The sequence below is a fragment of the Amphiprion ocellaris genome, chromosome 2 (assembly GCF_022539595.1).
Source record: "Amphiprion ocellaris isolate individual 3 ecotype Okinawa chromosome 2, ASM2253959v1, whole genome shotgun sequence".
NCBI lineage: Eukaryota > Metazoa > Chordata > Actinopteri > Pomacentridae > Amphiprion > Amphiprion ocellaris.
In genome coordinates, this window is record NC_072767.1 from 39,802,447 (window position 1) to 39,820,158 (window position 17,712).

General features: G+C 40.9%; 1 protein-coding gene and 1 long non-coding RNA gene across 14 annotated transcripts; one reads left to right on the top strand and one right to left on the bottom strand.

Moving 5' to 3' along the window:
- Positions 1–8,362: 8,362 nt before the first annotated feature.
- On the bottom strand, positions 8,363–10,440 carry org (oogenesis-related gene). The gene is made up of 6 exons (XM_023293402.2): positions 10,287–10,440; positions 10,137–10,208; positions 9,836–10,055; positions 8,942–9,102; positions 8,572–8,676; positions 8,363–8,488 (listed from the first exon to the last, which is right to left on the bottom strand). Exons 1-6 carry the CDS (start codon positions 10,338–10,340, stop codon positions 8,441–8,443), a joined length of 660 nt encoding a protein of 219 aa, XP_023149170.1. The 5' UTR covers positions 10,341–10,440; the 3' UTR covers positions 8,363–8,440.
- A 595-nt stretch (positions 10,441–11,035) lies between these two features.
- LOC111584150 (uncharacterized) lies at positions 11,036–17,052 on the top strand. 13 transcript variants are annotated; one of them, XR_008599968.1, is made up of 7 exons: positions 11,073–11,700; positions 11,778–11,979; positions 12,051–12,138; positions 13,438–13,500; positions 13,947–14,103; positions 15,466–15,810; positions 15,912–17,052. It is a non-coding gene; the product is annotated as an uncharacterized LOC111584150 (long non-coding RNA). The 13 variants fall into 13 exon arrangements; XR_008599977.1 differs by lacking the exon at positions 15,912–17,052 and having other exon boundaries at positions 11,043–11,700; positions 12,051–12,851; positions 13,944–14,103; positions 15,466–15,870; XR_008599973.1 differs by lacking the exon at positions 15,912–17,052 and having other exon boundaries at positions 11,046–11,700; positions 12,051–12,851; positions 15,466–15,870.
- The last annotated feature ends 660 nt before the right edge of the window (positions 17,053–17,712 follow it).

A 17,712-nucleotide genomic window follows, 5' to 3' on the forward strand; every position in this document is an offset into this window, starting at 1 on the left:
TCAAATTGCATTATTACTAGTTGACGTTATTGTTGTCGTGTCTTTGTTTATTTGTTTGTTCAGAAAGATTGCAGTGAATATGCAAGTACTGAACAAAGCAGAGACAAAAAAAATAACCTTACCATACCTTCAGTGCAGTGTTTTACAGAAATGTGAAAGATATACAAAGTAAAATTGTTCTTGAAAATTTGTTTTTATCGTAGATGACTTTTGTAATTTAAAAAAAAGGTAGGTATAAAAAAATCAAAACTTTATTTTAGGATTAAATATGACAAAAACTATCATTTTAAAATTTACAGTAAATCATACATCATAAATTAGTTTAATTCTTTGAATTCGGAAGGTCCGTACCTATTGCTATGCTAAACACTGAGATGACATGTTGTGAATTTCTGCTATATGAATAAAATTAAATTGAATGGAAGTGAATTAAATAAAATTTTCTAAACATATTTTTTTTTTTTTTACACAAGACAGTTGAGCCAGCATACTATATCTTATGGATTTAATTCCCATTTAAATTTTTTATACTGTAGGTGCAATCTTAAATAACATTACATAAAACAAAACATCCTATTAATTATGATAGCTGTGCACTTAAATATTTGCATAAAGCCCGTTTTTTTTATTTTTTATTATGGATGCAACATTAAAATAGAGAAAATCTACTTCTTTTCTTACTGTTGACACACTGTCAACACAGAATCTTTTTTTTCCAGAACAATATCAGTTTTTTGATCTGCCAGTGGATTTTCTGGTATTTTATAGATACTTGACCCTCTAACATACCTAAAGTTTTGTGATGTCTAATAAACAGCTGGCTTCTAATCACTTTTCTCCACCAGAGGGCAGCAATGTCAGCTTTAATTAGCCATTTAACAACTTAATTTAACTGCAAACCGACTCCTGAAAAACCTTCTTTCAAAGCACAAATAAAACTCCTACATGTTTCATTTCATGACTCTCACAGCATCGATTTATTTCAAAAGCTTTTTTGTTCTGAACTCCTGGATGAGATTTGACATTTGACCCATCCGGCTCACGTCCAGAAAGCGTTGGGATTCCTCCAGCTGGTTTGAACAAATTGCATAAAAGAGAGTCAAAGGTCAGAGAACTCAGAGGAGGAATCCAACTGCACTGCAGCTCCTGAATGTGAATCAACCAGCTGTACCAGCTGAACTGACAGACTCTTTCTCCGTCTGATGCGAGCTGCCAGTTGTTTGGTATCTCGCTGGTCTCGGGGCTCAGAATAGCTCCTAAATGTGTGAATGGATTTCCTCACCGGCATCAGCGGGGCCGACATCACACACTTTGAGGGCCTCTGCACAGTTTGTCGGTTTATCTGAGCTGTGACTCAGAGGTGTAAGCGACCTCCGAGCAGACAAGGACAATCACGACACAGAGAGCAGCAAAGCCTTTAAATCCCACTGGATTGATCAAGGAGCAGGAGGAGACATGAAATACACTGATCCAGAGGAGAAGCTGAGGTGATGCTGCGCTCTGCTTCTGGATAAGCTGCCCTGTGATAGTTACAGACGTGACATTATCATATTAAACTATTTGAGTGGATAAAACCCAACATTAAGGAGGTGAGAAACGTCTCTCATACTCATACAAATCTGCTGGATTGTGTCTTGTTCCAAAGACTTGACTTGATTTTGAGAGACAGTAGAGACAGTGCCCTGAAGGAAGCTGTTCATCCATCAACACTCACTCAGCAGCACACGGGTCAACATCAATTACACAAAATCTGCAGCTTTTTCTTTTCACTCTGAAACTTTTCAGAGCCCTCGCTGTCCTCGGCATCAAAGCGTGTGACTAACTGCGGCTGCGTCTGTCTGCATCGGTTTTCATGCCTCCTTCAACGCTCTACTTCTCCCAGGATGATGGATGCTCTGGAAATCTACGGGGACAGCTGGTCATTAGGCTGGAGGTAAAGTGATTCAAGCTGCATGACTGTGAAGTTGAAGGGCCAGTAAAGAACGTTACAGTGGAAAAGTAAGAGGCAGGGGAGGCTAGCTGGAGCGCTTTTGTTGGCTGACATTACAGAGTCACATTGTAATGCAGCAGATAATAGCCTGCAGGTCAGACTAGGGAGCCGTCGGCACCTGCCTCCATTCATTCAAGGTGACAATAAGCCGATGTCACCAAGTCCCGGTTGTGGCTCTGCAGTGGTCTGCCTCTGGGTGTGAGATTGCTGGGGAGGTTTTATAACCATCTGTGCTGCATCAACATGAATCAGGTAAAAAGCAATAAAAAGAATGAACCTGTGACATAATACGAAAGCCCCCGCCGCCTGCAACATAAGCACCCTGCATTTACATTGATCACCTCCTTAAATCACTCTGCACGCAGCCTCCCATTACAGTACAAGATCACCACAACAGCCTCTGCATGAGGCAAAAAGCCTTTTTGTTCCAGAGAGCATTTGGAAACATTGGAAACACACGTTGCCCCTTCCAGACGCTCTGTTTTCACCTTGCATTTGAAAGGCAAAGACAGAGCCTTTGGTTTAAAAGCAGGTCTCCAGCTGGCTGCAAACACCAGAGATGGAGGTCGATGCTCTCTATCGCTGCCTGCGCTGAGCGGTCTACCCTTCAAGTGTTCAGACAGCCATGAGAACCCCCAGAGACCATCAGTTCCTGTTCTGTATCCAGCTCTCACTGCTGCTGCCCTTCCCACAAACATCAAGCGTTTAATTCATACCAGTGTGCTCTGCGCTGCTTCAGTAAGGCTCCCTTTGCACACGAGCATCAAGAGGTGAAAACCATCCCTGAGGGGAAGAAAAAGAGGAAGTTCAGCATCAAAACAACCTCAAGTGTTTTCAGGAATTAATTGAAGGCAGCTGGATGCTGGTGTCAATGACTGAATTACTCCATTTAACTGGATCTGGTTTTAAACTAAGAGTTAGTGGAATCAATCGGTTCACACATTGATCGGACAAATAATCACAGACCTTTACGGTGCAGTAGCTGTGCAGAAAAGTTTAATGGAACTGAAAATGTTTGCTGAGAGGGGTGTTGACTTTCCTGCTTTTGGCACACCTATTTTTGCAACAGATGTGGTGTCATTTTAAACATCTGTTCACCGTGCGGCTCTGTAAAGTCTCTTATTGTGATGATCATCTTGTTACAACCAACACAGTCCCTTAATAACAGCTGCTATGTACATGAAGGGAGAAATTATTCATATGCACTCCAAAGTAGGAAGAATTATGACAACACACACTTAAAAGCCCTTGAAAAGTGAATCAAAGTCTTTCTAGCAGCAGAACAAAAGTTAGAGAGAAGATTATTCATATTTATATAGGTCACAGTTGACCTTTGAGAAAAACAAAATAGATGACAAGTCCTTAAATTTCCCTACAAAATGATTAAACATTAAGTCCAAGACAAAGGTGCAAACTCCATCTGCTGAAGAAGATCATGTGATAAGACTAAAAGCTCCAGAACAGCTGCAAACTGAATCTTGAGGTAAGCTAATATGTCAGCTGCAGGATAATTGTCTATAAGTGGTATTCTAAGGATTTAGTGTTGCAGTTACATGGAGGATGGAGAGCCTCTGTGGGGGAACTTAATAAAGTACATTTAAAATGTGGTTGCATAGTTTAAACACACATGTAGAAATATAAATGCTAAAATGCAATGACAACATAAAAAAGGTTGAAAATGCAGAAGAAAAGGCAAGAACAAAGTCTTTTGACTGAACTGTGAAGTGTCAGAGGAAGATCAGTAATAGATAAAACTGTCACACAGCCTCCGTGAAATATACAACTCTAGGTCACAAGATAAGCAGAATAAAGGTGTTACACTGAAAAAAAAAAAAAAAAGTTGCCGGGTCAGCTTAACTAAATTGCTTCAATATGGTGACGAACAACTGAATTGAGTTCATCCAAATTAAAGAGTAATAATACCACTGGTTTAAGGTAGATGTAATTAAATCAATTGATTCCTGTAACATAAACACTTTGCATTGCTGCAACTTCATTTTAAGGAGAATCAACTTGGAGTTTGCACTTTTTTTCCTGCCAAGTATTTGTTTTACCCAAATGTAAAATATATAGCATGATTTTGTCATGAGATTTACTGTTTTTTTTCACTCTAGTTGCAGCGGAAACATCTGAACAAATGTGGACATCAGACGCTAAACGAGGAGCAAACCTAATTTCTGCACATTTTTTGCAAGTTTAAATGGTAAAATAATGATTTCAAGTTGATAGAATTTACCAAAACAACCTGCCTTCAACAAAGCAGAAAGACAAATGAGATGTATTCAAGTACACTTCAACTACAGTTCAAATACTTTCTTTTTTTACAGTGTATGAGGGTGCTGCAGGATTTGTAAAATCAGGACATCCAGAATGTATGAACAGCTCCTTGCATGGACCCATTTTAAATTTTACGTACACAATGGGCAGATTGAGAGCTGCATTTAAGATAATGGACATCTTTCCCTCATCTTGAAATCAACACTATTCGTTGTGATCTCTGTGTAGTTTACAATAAACTTAGAAGTGGGGGAAAAAGATCTCATTTTCTGCACAAATGTGTTACCAGACAAAAACAAAGCAAGATGTCCTAAGTTTTAAAGTTTTAGCACAAGTTAAGCTCTGAAAACACTGGATGCTACAGACAATGCAACCAGCATAGCCTCTTTCCCAGAACAAATGCTCAGAATCTTTTAGCCGCTACACTTTGAAGCTTTTTTGTCATCTAAGCAGACAAAGTTTTGAAAAACTTCCATTTCCCCAGGCTGACTACACCTTATGACTAATAAACTGACCTTTATAAATGAAACGGGTGGAGTTCCTCTTACTGTTCCTGCATAACAACACGTCAACACAGTGTTACTCAGGTAAGTGCTGCCTGAGGCCTCATCTGAATTCAAACCTGGTAAAATGTTTGAAAAAAAAAAAAAAAAAGCCAGACACAAGGAATCAACATTAGCTCATCTGGAACATCGATCCGTTGTGCTCCGCTGTCGGTGGTGCTGGAAAGGGAGCGAGTGGTAACACCTCATGTACTGTGTGGGAGAGCCGGTGCTGATTGTTGGACAAGGATGAGCACCGGTTCAGCCATTTTCAAGAGGTTCACGAGGCTCTTCCCAGCAAATCTGCCACCTACTCCCACAAATACAGCTCACGCTCAGCGGTAAGCAGAGACACTGTGTGTGTGTGTGTGTGTGTGTGTGTGTGTGTGTGTGTGTGTGTGTGTGTGTGTGTGTGTGTGTGTGTGTGTGTGTGTGTGTGTGTGTGTGTGTGTGTGTGTGTGTGTGTGTGTGTGTGTGTGTGTGTGTGTGTGTGTGTGTGTGTGTGTGTGTGTGTGTGTGTGTGTGTGTGTGTGTGTGTGTGTGTGTGTGTGTGTGTGTGTGTGTGTGTGTGTGTGTGTGTGTGTGTGTGTGTGTGTGTGTGTGTGTGTGTGTGTGTGTGTGTGTGTGTGTGTGTGTGTGTGTGTGTGTGTGTGTGTGTGTGTGTGTGTGTGTGTGTGTGTGTGTGTGTGTGTGTGTGTGTGTGTGTGTGTGTGTGTGTAGACGGATAGAAGAGGTACGACTCTGTGGGCAGCAGAAAATTACACGTGACATCCTCTAACGCCGTCATCAGAGAGCCACACAGCAGCAGTAACAGCATCCTTCCCCCTCACCTGCAGCAGAGAGCCAATGAGATGTGAGAGCTGCGATAACACTCATTTTCTGCTCGGATGAACACAGGTCAAACAACCGAAAGTCACATGCCTACATTCAAAAATAGCCTGTCGCAGTTTAAAGTCAACACACATGAAGAGGGTTTATCCTGCAGTGAGTCATACAGATGTGACAAAAGTGACCTTTAGAAATTATGTGGCAAAGACCAACATTTTTCTGCATTCTTTAGTGGATTCATTGCATTTTTTGGAAGAATCTAAAGTTTATCTTAGTTCAAATTTTCAATTTCTGTGGTGCAAGTGGAAATTTTCCTCATAATGAACACGATCCATCACAAAGAACAAACTCCATCGTTTCAGCAGGAACCATTTTTGGACCAAAAGTTTTGTATCAATCGACAGACGGAGCATATAACTTTGACACAAAACTGGCAAAAATACTTTATCTTTGGCTTGCCCTTCCGTCCATCACAAAACATTTGCACTTGTAAAAGAAATGACAAATATACCCTTTTCAAAAGTTAACATTTTCTGGGTAAATTTAATCATAATGTTGCACTCTATGACCTGATATTAATGTTATGCAACACAGAGGTCTCATTATTCAAAGACCGCGTGAGATTCGGTATTTATATACATTAGAATCAACTGCTTCACTGCTCTGGCCATTACAGAAACTGCAAGTCAGGCCTCTAGTGTTTATTAAGCTTATTTACCACAGTAGATGTTGATTCAAAGAGCTTTAAAATAGAAAAAAAAAAAAAAAAAAAATACAAATTTGCCTAACAAGTTTAAATATGGAAATTATTACACTACGCATTTATCCGCCTATTTATCTCTTATAAAGTGTGACATTTGATGACCAATTTAAATGTTAAGATTAAGACCTGACAACATTTTATACTGTAGAAATGTACACTGTGTCCCAAAAGTGCATTCTCCCCACTGGACGACATGTTTGATTATTTGTCACCAAAATGGAGTTACACCTGGTCAATCAGCTACTGTCTGGTTGTTGGTCTGGTCAAACTGTCAGGTCCCAGAGTATAAATTTCTTGCTTGACCAAAATTCATGACAACCAAATTTTGCAAGCGTTGTTACCATGGCCAGGAGTGAGGGTGGAAGAGCTACTCTTTCAGAGTCTGAGACTCGTCGAAATGCAGGAAAAACTTTTCAGCAGGTAGCTCAAGCCCTTGGCAGAAGCATCTGCTGGGTGCAGAAGTGGTGGCAAAGGTACAACAAAGAAGGATCCTTCAAAGACTCGCCTTGCTCAGGACGTCTGTCTGGCCTAAATGCAAGAACCAAGGATCTGATGAGAAAGGCTGAGGGTAAAAGACACCAGTCATGCTGGCGACTCAGTCAGAGGCTGAAAAGTCTTGGAGGTGTTTAGAAGAGCACTGTGCATCGTTATTTAAAAGAAACATTGGGGCTGAAAGCTTACAAGAAGCAACGTACTCCACGATTCAAACTGCCAGAAGAGAAGAGACTGTCTTTCACAAAGTAGTACACAAGTCTGACTCCAAAAGACTGGGAGCACTGGATCTTCTCTGATGAACACTCTCTCTACTTGTTTTCGACACCCAACAGCCAAAACAACTGTATCTATAGAGATGATCATGAAAAAGTACCATCTTCTGATCAAGTGAAATTCAATGTCCATAGTATGGCTATGTTCACTTCATGACTCTCAGAGCTTCACATTGTGCCTCAAGGTACCATTATTAATGCACAATACGATACCAACAACATTCTAGAAAAGCTACTACTTCCATTTTTGGCCAGGAGGAGACAATCAGGGCCTGTAACTGAATGGAAAATGTTTAACAGACATTCAGAATTGCTATTTATGCAAGATGGTGCCCCTGCTCACATTGCCTGTATAACTCAGCAATGGTGTTCTGATCATCTACCTGGCTTTGAGGGGGAATGGCCACCAGTCGCATCATCCAGTCCATCACCAACCACCATGAAACAGCGCAGCTGCAGGGCTGTGTGGGAGTGGGGAATATAGAACCTCGTACATTCCATGCCTGAAAGACTGCAAGCCGTGATTAAAGTGGGAGAGGGAAATATCAGTTATTGAATAAACTGATTATATTACGTAATCAGTCTTTGAGCTTTGTTTTTCTGGGGAGAACAAACTTTTAGGACACAGCTAGAATTTACCAACTAGTTTAAAAATTAACACTACAACTGTACAATATTATACACAATAAAAATACCCCAATTTAAATATTTAGAGTAAGATCCTATAATATCCACAGAAATGTGCACACATGTAATCAGATAGATAGATAGATAGATCACAGTAATTTACTGAAGGCAGGAAAAAAAAAACATTGCATTTTGATTCTTGTGAAGCAGTAATCAGCTACAGAGATTTAGTCAGCCCAACACAAATCATCAAGCCTGATCCTTGATCTCATTTCTGTAACCAATCCAGCAATTTACTCACCTGGAACTCAACTATGAGCCTCTTACAAGACTGCACAGTTGAACACAACATTGTCAAGTTCATATGGAAGCAGTAAACCTTTACATTAAAAGTCAACCTATAAGAATTGACTGTACCTAAACAAAAATGAAGTCTGGCTTTAAAATTATTCAATGTCTCACTTGTGCAACACAGACCGTATTTTGCAAGTTTCTTTTGTACTCAGCTTTTTGAAATGAATAGAAACAGCATTACTGCCATCTAGTGGGAAGTCACAACCACATCAAGTCAAAATGACAAAGTTTTATTGAATTCCCAAATATATTTACATGCAAAAACACTGAAACATACTGTCAATATGACACATTAAACAGCAGGAGCATAGACTTCAGCTGATGTGGAAACCTCAACATCCTGTAAATACAGACAGCATCAAGTTCACATCACTCAAAACTTCCCAAAAATGAAAATGCTTACTTTACAAGGAGTCATCTCACCGTCTTCACATCCTCAATAACAATGCCTTTCCCTGGAACCTCAAGGTCGCTTTCGGTGTCGTTGTGCAAGTTGTATTCTTCGCTCTCTGTTTCTATAGTACTGGGCTGAGAAAGGGTCACTATTCAGATAACTAAGGTTTCCACCGAAGCCAATATTCTTCAGGATACAGCTGAACATGTCAAGTAATGCAAGTCTACAAGCATCACTGCCTTGGTGCATTTACAGCTGCACGGTTAGCAGAAATTGAGCATGTGGTGATGAAACCTCAAACTAAAATCAAGCCCATGGTTTATGGCACATCCTGCCATGTTGAGCTGCTACACCACTTTCACACCTCAGCATTAAACTGAAAAAAACAAAATGACCAACCTCAAAGTCAGGATCCACGTCGGGGCCTTCGTCGTCAGCGAGCTCCTGACTGAGCACCTCCACCCAAGTCGGCTGCTCCTCTTCGTCTTCATCCTCATCCAACTCATCCTGCTTCCTTTTGCTGCCTTTTCCACAAGGTTTTGTAGGAGAACCACTGATTTCTGTTAGGAAACAAGTTGGTGAGACAGAAGCAAGCAAACCAAACAACAGGTTTTCTACTGCAGAGACAACAGTCTCGCTCTGATGAACATATTTGAGTATCTGATGGTTGTTTTCAGCCGGGGCTCAACAGGATGCACTAGTTGACTGATTGAAAATTGCAAAGTAACACTACAGGGAAAGCAACAAGCTACAGTTGTGTTCTATTTAAAGAACTGCTGCACATGGCAGACAAAAGCAATCCGGCACCATTTTCCCCAATGTTCCATCACTGCATTGTGAACCTTTACTACATACAAGGTAAGGATTATGCAGCTTCGCCATGGATATTCCTTCTGGGCATGTAATTTTAGTTGCTACACCACTAATCTGATTGCGTAGAATGAGACATGTAGGGCTTGAAGTAAGCATCATTTCATTAATATAAACCAACAAAGCTCTTGAATTAATCTATATAAAGTCCAAAAATGAAGTTTCTTAAAGCCCACACAAGAAGTTTTTGAATGTTTTGCTCTGCTAAATAGTGGTTAAACGATTACATTTCTAAAATATGAAGCTTGAATTTTAAGCTCAAGCTGCAGGCCTACAAAAGTCTGGAGCTACAAGGGGAAAAAGGCTCCAGTCCGAATCCTCCTGTGCCAAACTCTCCACTGGTCATTTAAAGATCAAACTAAATGGCGTTTTACCATAACATAAAACCACAGGTGTATTCGAACTTTATAGAGATTACAGTACCTGGGGACAAGGAGAGGCCGATGCGGCTGGACACCGGGTAGCCCAGGGCGCCCTGCACCCAGCGGGGCAGGATGGACAGCAGCAGGCGGGTGACCCGACGCAGACGCTTGCGGCCGGTGAGGCTGTGCCGTGCGGGGCTTTGAACCGCGGGGGTGACGACGACTGTCTCCTGGTGTTGCCGGTAGCCCAACACCCACCAAAACCCGCGGTATCCACGTGCCTGCAGGACAGAAAGCCACTTTGAGTTCGTGTTTAAAGCGGACAATCATGAGACAAACGCCACGCTGAGAGTTTTACGCACCAGGATGCGTAAAGGCCAGAGGAGGTCTCGGAGCACGGAGCGCAGCACGCCGTCTGTCCTCACAACTCTGTCCTGCAGGAGAGGAGACGAAACCGGTGAGACAAACCCGTCTTTGTGCTCATGGAAGCTGGACTAAACAGACCGCATTACCTCCTTGTTCTCTTCCTGCTGCTCCACGGCGTCTCTGTGGACTTCAATCGTCATCCTGCCACGGGTCAAAACCTCCACCTGACTGGCTGCAACGAGGAGAACAAGATGAAGGACTACTGCAACCAACCGCTGTGGAGACTGAACTATACCCTGAAGGTACCACCATGTAGCCAATCACAGCAGACCAACACACCTGGTGCAAGCAGCTCCTACCAATCAGCAAATCCCTCCAATTAACGTGCATCAGGCCAAGAGGAAGTCATGAGACAGCCTGAACTTTCAGCAAGAGACCTTTTTAAACCAGAAACTGATAACAATAATGATAATAATAATAATAATAATAATAATAATAATAATAATAATAATAATAATAATAATAATAATAATAATAATAATAATAATAATAATAATAATAATAGAACACGTCTACTGAAGACTGCTCCTGTTGAGTGAACATCAGTCAAATTATTACACTGTATTTGAATTACTTGTGTTTACCTCAGGCGTTTCTCGCCCATTTTGGGGGTGCTCAAGCACCCCTACATTTAATCCCAGCACCTCTAAAATTTGAGAGATTTCTCTTTTTTGTGTTGCCTGTTCTTTTTTTTTAACAAACCAGAAAAGTGTAACCCCCCCCCGCCTCAAAGATGGTTTGATCCCACCCAACTTTCCCACCTGGGCTCTGAGCCTCTACCTGCACAGAGCTCAGCCGCCTCCCAGAGAAGCTCATCTGCAGTCGTGGTGTAAGTAGCTGGTTTTAACCACGATATGTGGCACGATTCTTAACTTCTACCACCCAATACCAACATATTATTATCATTACAAGTCCTCATTTTTGCTGAATTTAATCACAGGTTACTGTTTATGGTGTTAGGTAGGAGTTAGTTGACGTTTTTTTCTAGCTAACAAACGTTACAGGTGGTCAGTGTCTGTTTGAACTGGACTGAGAGAAGCTGCTGTTGTGTCAAGTTCATGTGTTCATATTAAAGCCAAGGTTCTACTGACTAGCTAACTGACTGGATGCACATTAACGTTAGAACTCCTAGTGTGTGTGTGTGTGTGTGTGTGTGTGTGTGTAGGTGTGTGTGTAGGTGTGTGTACAGACAGACAGACAGACTCATCATGGACAGAAGATTAGATATAAAACGCATTGTTTGGTTATTTGCCTTTAGGTTGACATTACAAAGAGAGAGAGGGGACGTTATTTATTCGTATTCTTATTGGTATTTTTTTGTCAGGCCTGCCTCGGCAGACTCCGGCTAGGGCTCCTCCCTCCTCTTGTTTGTTTTCCTTTTTAGGTGTTGTGTGCTGGTGGCAGCGGCGGCAGGTGCGAGCAATCTGGGCATCAGCAGGAACCGGTGTGCCAGGACCAATTTGTCATCATCAGTTCGACGCCGGATCGTGAATGCTCACAGTCAGTTTATCACTCGTTCACTCTAGCCAAGTTCGTAGTACTTTATCTTTTAATAATTCCGCCTTTGCTCTTTTCAGTGCGGACCACACCTGCTCTGCTGATCGAACCATCTTGCCCTACTGGACTCATCAAGACCTCTGTGTTCCTAATGTGGCCTACTGATTAGCCATCATGCCATACAGCTGTGGGGGAACTAATGATTGGTTTGGCCGTTGCAGCAGGGGGTTCCAATTGATTGACGGACATAGCTCCAGTATACTCCTGAACACTCCTGGACAGGTACGCGCTGTGCAGCACGCGAAACACTGGTAAGCTTTAGATTTTGTATTAATATTGTTTCTTCTTTTAAGACCAGTGTTCTGTGGCTGCAGGGCAGAGTCTGCTGACGGTGTCCCGCTTATCGGCGGCGTCATGCGCGTGTAGCGTCGGACAGCCGAGGTAACCAAAATGTTTGTTTATGTTTCATTGTTATCGTTCTGTTGCTTGATTGTGGTTAAACATTTCTTTGTTTCATTACAGTTTTGCCTCTGTTGCCTTGTCTTTTTGCTTGTTTATTTTGTAGTTTTTTTTCTCATAGTTTGTAGTTGTTTTGCTTAGTTCTGTATTAGTTTGCTTGGTTCGAGTTTAGTTTTGTTTTCTCCCCGTATGTGTTGTTTATTCTTAGGTTGTCGTGGCTGGTTCTCTGGCTCAGTAATCAGGTTTCTCCCCTCCATAGCTGCGTAGGGCCTGTGTGACTTCCAGTTTTAATAACTGCATTTATATTAACATTAGTGTGTGTTGTGTGCCGAACATATTTTTGTACCAGAATAAAAAATTGTATTTATATTTTTCTATACACGCCTCTGTATTCATTTGTGCACGTACCTGTGTTTAGTAGGGGAAACCCTCTGTTGAGAGGCAGGATTGTTAACATTCTTAGGGTGAAAGTCCCTAGGTGGCGTTGTTGGTTCTGTGTTAAAAGAAACCACAAGACCCTCACCAGTCCTAACTTGGTTACACTAAGCTGACTTCTGGATCATCTCCGTCACTCTTCAGTCCTCCGTCCGATTCCCATCTGCCGTCGCTGCCGAGACCACCAGCTCCTGTCCCCAGCACTTTACGGCCCCAACACGAGCTTTTTCTAGGCTGTTTTAGAGTTACGTTTGTCATAGGTTAGTATTGTTTGTAGTACCTGTTAGTTGATGAAGGATTCACCCGGTACTCTTGTTAGCAGATCTGGTTTATAGTCTAATGATTGCGAACTTCGTTTCCAGTGAGCTTAATTGTTTCATAGCTTCGAGTTCTACCTTAGTTTTACTAAAGCTTTGTGGCTCCTTAGTTATAGTTCATCCTCTGTATTTAGTGATCATAATTGCGCCTCGCTTCAGGTGATACTTTAGTTTCTGTATGCTTAGTTGCTCAACTAATCTTCAGCATTAGCTGTTATAGTTCTAACTCCCCTGCCCAGGTTTGTGCCTGCCGTGGGTCAGTTTCTTGTTGATGTGATTTGTAGTTCGTACCGCCCGCCATTAGGGGCACTCTAGCTCTTAGAGTTTAGTTACAGTATCTGTTTCCTTTTCCGGATGCGAGACCTTTGGGAATTGTAGTCCCTGTCACCTTTTGTTGTTATAATAAATCATTGTGTTAGCACACGTTTGTCTCCTCTTTTCCTGCGCCTCAAAGAAAACCCTAACATTTTTTCATATTTATGCAATTTTTCATCTAGTTGAATGCAATCTTTTTGTGTATGATTGTCAGTCCGAAGAGGGAGAGATGAAAAAGGGGAAGGAGAGGAGAGCGTTTAAGGTCAGGAAGAACCAGGTAAGAAAACAAACAGAGAACAGTGGCAGCAGAACAACAACTGTTAAGCTGACAAGCATTTAAATAACCTTTATCAGATTCGATGGTTTAGTCACAGACTTTGTCAAAAAATGTTCTGCTTTTCTTTCACAAATGTGGGAATGAAATTGCGTTAAAATGTACAAAACAGTGAAATGTATCTTGCCTGTCCGGGCACCTCTGGGTGCTCAGCACCAGTGTTACCAACTCCTCAGTAAGGAAAGTAGCTATTGGCTGTCCTAAAAGTCGCTAAATGACGTCATCGCCTAATTTGCACAGTTTCCCGGTAATTGTAATCAACGTTGTAGGAGAGACAGAAAGTGAGAATAAAACACCCAAAATGTGTTTCTGAACTAGAGGCTGAATGCAGGGATTTATTTTAGTGACAGTGAAGAAACATTTTCATTTCCATCCCGCTCTGTAAGCAGGACGGATCTGCAGAGACTTTGATTCATCTGCCGTCTGGACATGGAGTGATGTGGGTCTCCTCTAATCAGACAGTAGGATGCTGCAGGTCACTAGACTGACCGCCTGTGCTTTGGAAGGGGAGGAGCTCACAGCGCCACCTGCTGCTCGTTGAGGACGGTAACTACAGAACGATCCCAGCTTTCATGTCAGACAGGGGCGGATCCAGATTCATTTTAGTGGGGGGGCACAGGGGGGTACAACAGATATTTTGGGGGGATTGTAAGAAAAAATGAAAGCTGCTACTGACCTCTCGCTTTTACAAAGTATTTTACATGTTTTTTTTTTTGGCTCTTTAACCCAATAGGAAAGCTGTATATGACCTTTTCATTTTGGACTGTTAACATTCAAATTATGATGGACTTGTTTCCTTGTTTATATGAATTACAGCATCATTAGCTGCAACATCTGCCTGTTCTGTAAAACTGGTAGTTCGACAGCATCCTGAGGGCAATTAAGTGACAAATATTGAGCAAGAACAGCATGATTACAACTCTGTCAATTTCCACTTCTTAGAATGTTTACTGTCAATTATCACACATAAAACAAGAAATAATATTCTGTACTTTTAGCAACCAGTTCTCAGCTGTAAACCATGAACATCACAGGGTTCTGTATTCTAATCAGTCTAAATCAGAATGAGTACTACCCAATACACAGTGAATAAATATTATCTGAAAGTCAGGTTATTGTTGTTTATCAGCACAATACAAAAAGATTCATGTTAGAAATATTCCAGTTAAGACTCTAGAAAATCATGATTTATGTAAATTTACCTCAATAATATGAATGTTCAGGTTAAGATTGTGCAGTGATATTTATTATGCAAGTTTAGCTGATTAAAGTTTATGCCTCCGCACTACAATATTATTTAGTATATACATTTACATCATTATTATAATATTTAGGGTCAGACTCTACAGTATTGAGATTAAGAAATCAAATATTCTATAAAATGTAAATACATTGAACTCATTTGGATATATTTAAGTGAGACTCTACAATATTGTTTGACACAAATCTATCTAAATCCAAATTTTAATCATTTTTACTCCAAACATTTACTGGGCTGGTTTAAATATTAAAATCACTCCTTTCTAATCCTCTGCTGTCTGTTCAAACCTGAGGCCTTAAATAGAAACACACAAGTATCTGATTGAAGGAACTTCTGCAGAGTCCTGGTTCCACAACATGATGATAGAATTATAGACAAACTTTAACAAAAGCTGCCTGAGAGTTTACAGGTTTTTATGTTAGATTTCTTCAGTAATTTAATAAGAGTTATCAGCAAAAATCAAGTGTTCATTTGATGAACTTCATTTCCTTAAACATCCAGAATTGGAGCTCATATCTTTGGCAGCTGTAAAGTTTCTGCTCCTTCAAAGTTCACAACACAATGAATGAATTCCTAAAACACTCTCAATGCTGGAGAGCGTTTGTGATGCTGAAGCAGTGATCAGTTTTTCTGTTTCTTCTCTGGAGATGCACAATGAGGGACGTCTGCAGAGACTGAGAAAGAGTCTCACCACATCCTGACATGAGGAAAAAGACTTTATTGAAGACTACAATGAGAAAAACTATCAGACAGCAGACGGCTGCATTCAAGGTGAGATCTGAACATTTGATCTGGAACAGGAATTCAATAACGGCAGCATGAGCTTCATTTCAGTCTGTAGCTGCTGAATTCATGGATGAATCATCTGGCACTAGAGAATAAGACCATCAAACATCCACGTCAGCTGATGGAGGTCCAAGAGTCTCACCCAACAAACAACCTACAGAGTGAAGACCTTGAATCTGATTGGACGGCCTCCTATTCAGCCACATGTGTGAACAAATGCCTCTAAGCTGATTTGTTTTCTAAAATAAATCTAGTTTGAGTCCTAATCTATACCTGTGTTTTTGCTTCTTTACACCGCTGTTAACAGTTTAGGCTGTTGGATTGTTCCAGATAAGACAAGTACAAGATTCTTCAGAGCCGTTCTACCATGAGCCTGACAGGAAGAACTCCAACAGCTACTGAATGTTCCTGTGGTTCCCTCAAGGCTACAGGAGGAGCCCTACGAGGACGAGCCGGTCCACCTGATGGAGGCCAGTAGCTGCGGTTCAAAGCCAACACCGACTACGTGGACTTCTACTGGACCACACGGAGGCCTTCAAACCGGACCAACAAGTTCAGCGACTCCCCGACTCGTGGGTCTGAGGACGCCACCGAGCCTCGGTCCAGCCGGCCTCCTGTCTGTGGGTGTTTGAGTGCTGAGAGGTTTGTGGATGGATGTGAACGTTCTGTGTTGAAACAGCAGCTTTGGACTCAGTAACGCCAGGAAAAACCAAGAGCTCCTTTATTTGTGACTTCCACTAAAAAAACTGATGAAAATAAGTTTGCCAGGGTTCTGACTGATAACAGATTATTAGATAATGAAAATAATCATTTAAATATTCCTTTAAACAATCCTTTAGGTCTACATTTCCTTTACACTGACTTCTTGGTAAATGTACAAGTATTTTTGGTGGAATATACCATTAAGCCCAATGTTCAAGGGTTCTTCTGGGAATATACCATTAAACCAACCTTTTAGGTAAATGTTCCAGGATGTTGGGTGGAATATACCATCAGACCAACCTCCAAGGTTTACAGTAGTGAATTTTAGGTGGAATATACCATTAAACTCACCTTTTAGGTCTACATTGGAGGATTTTAGGTGGAATTTTCTTCCAAACCATCTTTTAGTCTAGATTTAAGGATGTTTAGGATGGTATATTCTTCCAAACCAACTTCTCAGGTCTACATTTCAGGTGGAATATTCCTCCATACTAACTTTTTTGGTCTACATTGAAGGATTTTTTTCTCAACCACTCTTTGGGGTCTATATTTGAGGTTTTAGGTGGAATATTCCTTTTAACCAGCCCCTCAGGTCTCTTTGAGGATTTTGGATGGAATACTCGGTTAAACCAACATTTTAGGTGCATGTCCAAGGATTTTTGGTGGAATGTTCCTTGAAGGTGGATGTTTGAGGACCTTGTAGATGGAATACTTCCTGAAACCAACCTTTTAGGTCAACATTCAAAGATTTAAGGTGGAATATTCCTTTAAACCAACCTGAATTTCATGTTTTGATCATTATCAAGTGAGAAACCTCAATCCAGACTCCTCATAATGACGTTTGAGATTTATGCTGCTGTTATTTGTTTAGTCCAGACTAAATGACAGAAATCCACAACTGTAATTTTATTTCAGGACTCGGTTATTAAATGTCAAAACAATCCATGTGACTCTAAAAACTCAACAGCTTTACAAACTCTAAGATTAAACTCTCCACAAGGATCCAAAATAAGTTGGACTTCTACATGAGAGCTTTAATTATTCTTCATCTACTTCCTGAAAAGTTTGGTCAATAAAAAAGACAAAAACTAATATTTTCAGCTGAACTAAAGACAGACTTTGTGATTTTTCTGCTCACATGTTGTGTTGTTGTAAACTTACTCTTTCAAATAAATAGCCTCCTAACCCCCTGGAAACCAGCGTTTGTCCTGTTTTTGTGTTGCTCCTCGCGACCCTAGACAGCCGGGTCGTAATGTTTTTTGAGCAACACACCATACTATGACGTTTTTACAATGATGGTTCTACTATGGAACCAGTTTGACATGTTCAGGTGTTCTTTGTGTGAAAACTCAGAGATTTCAGGTATCAGAAGGTGGTTTTCAACTTTCTTTGTTAACTTTCTGCTT

Coding starts and splice junctions, on each gene's coding strand:
- org (XM_023293402.2), bottom strand. CDS start 10,340: ATGACGATTGAAGTCCACAGAGACGCCGTGGAGCAGCAGGAAGAGAAC. Junction 10,209..10,286: donor AGCAGGAAGAGAACAAGGAG/GTAATGCGGTCT, acceptor CCTCTCCTGCAG/GACAGAGTTGTGAGGACAGA. Junction 10,056..10,136: donor TCTGGCCTTTACGCATCCTG/GTGCGTAAAACT, acceptor TCTGTCCTGCAG/GCACGTGGATACCGCGGGTT.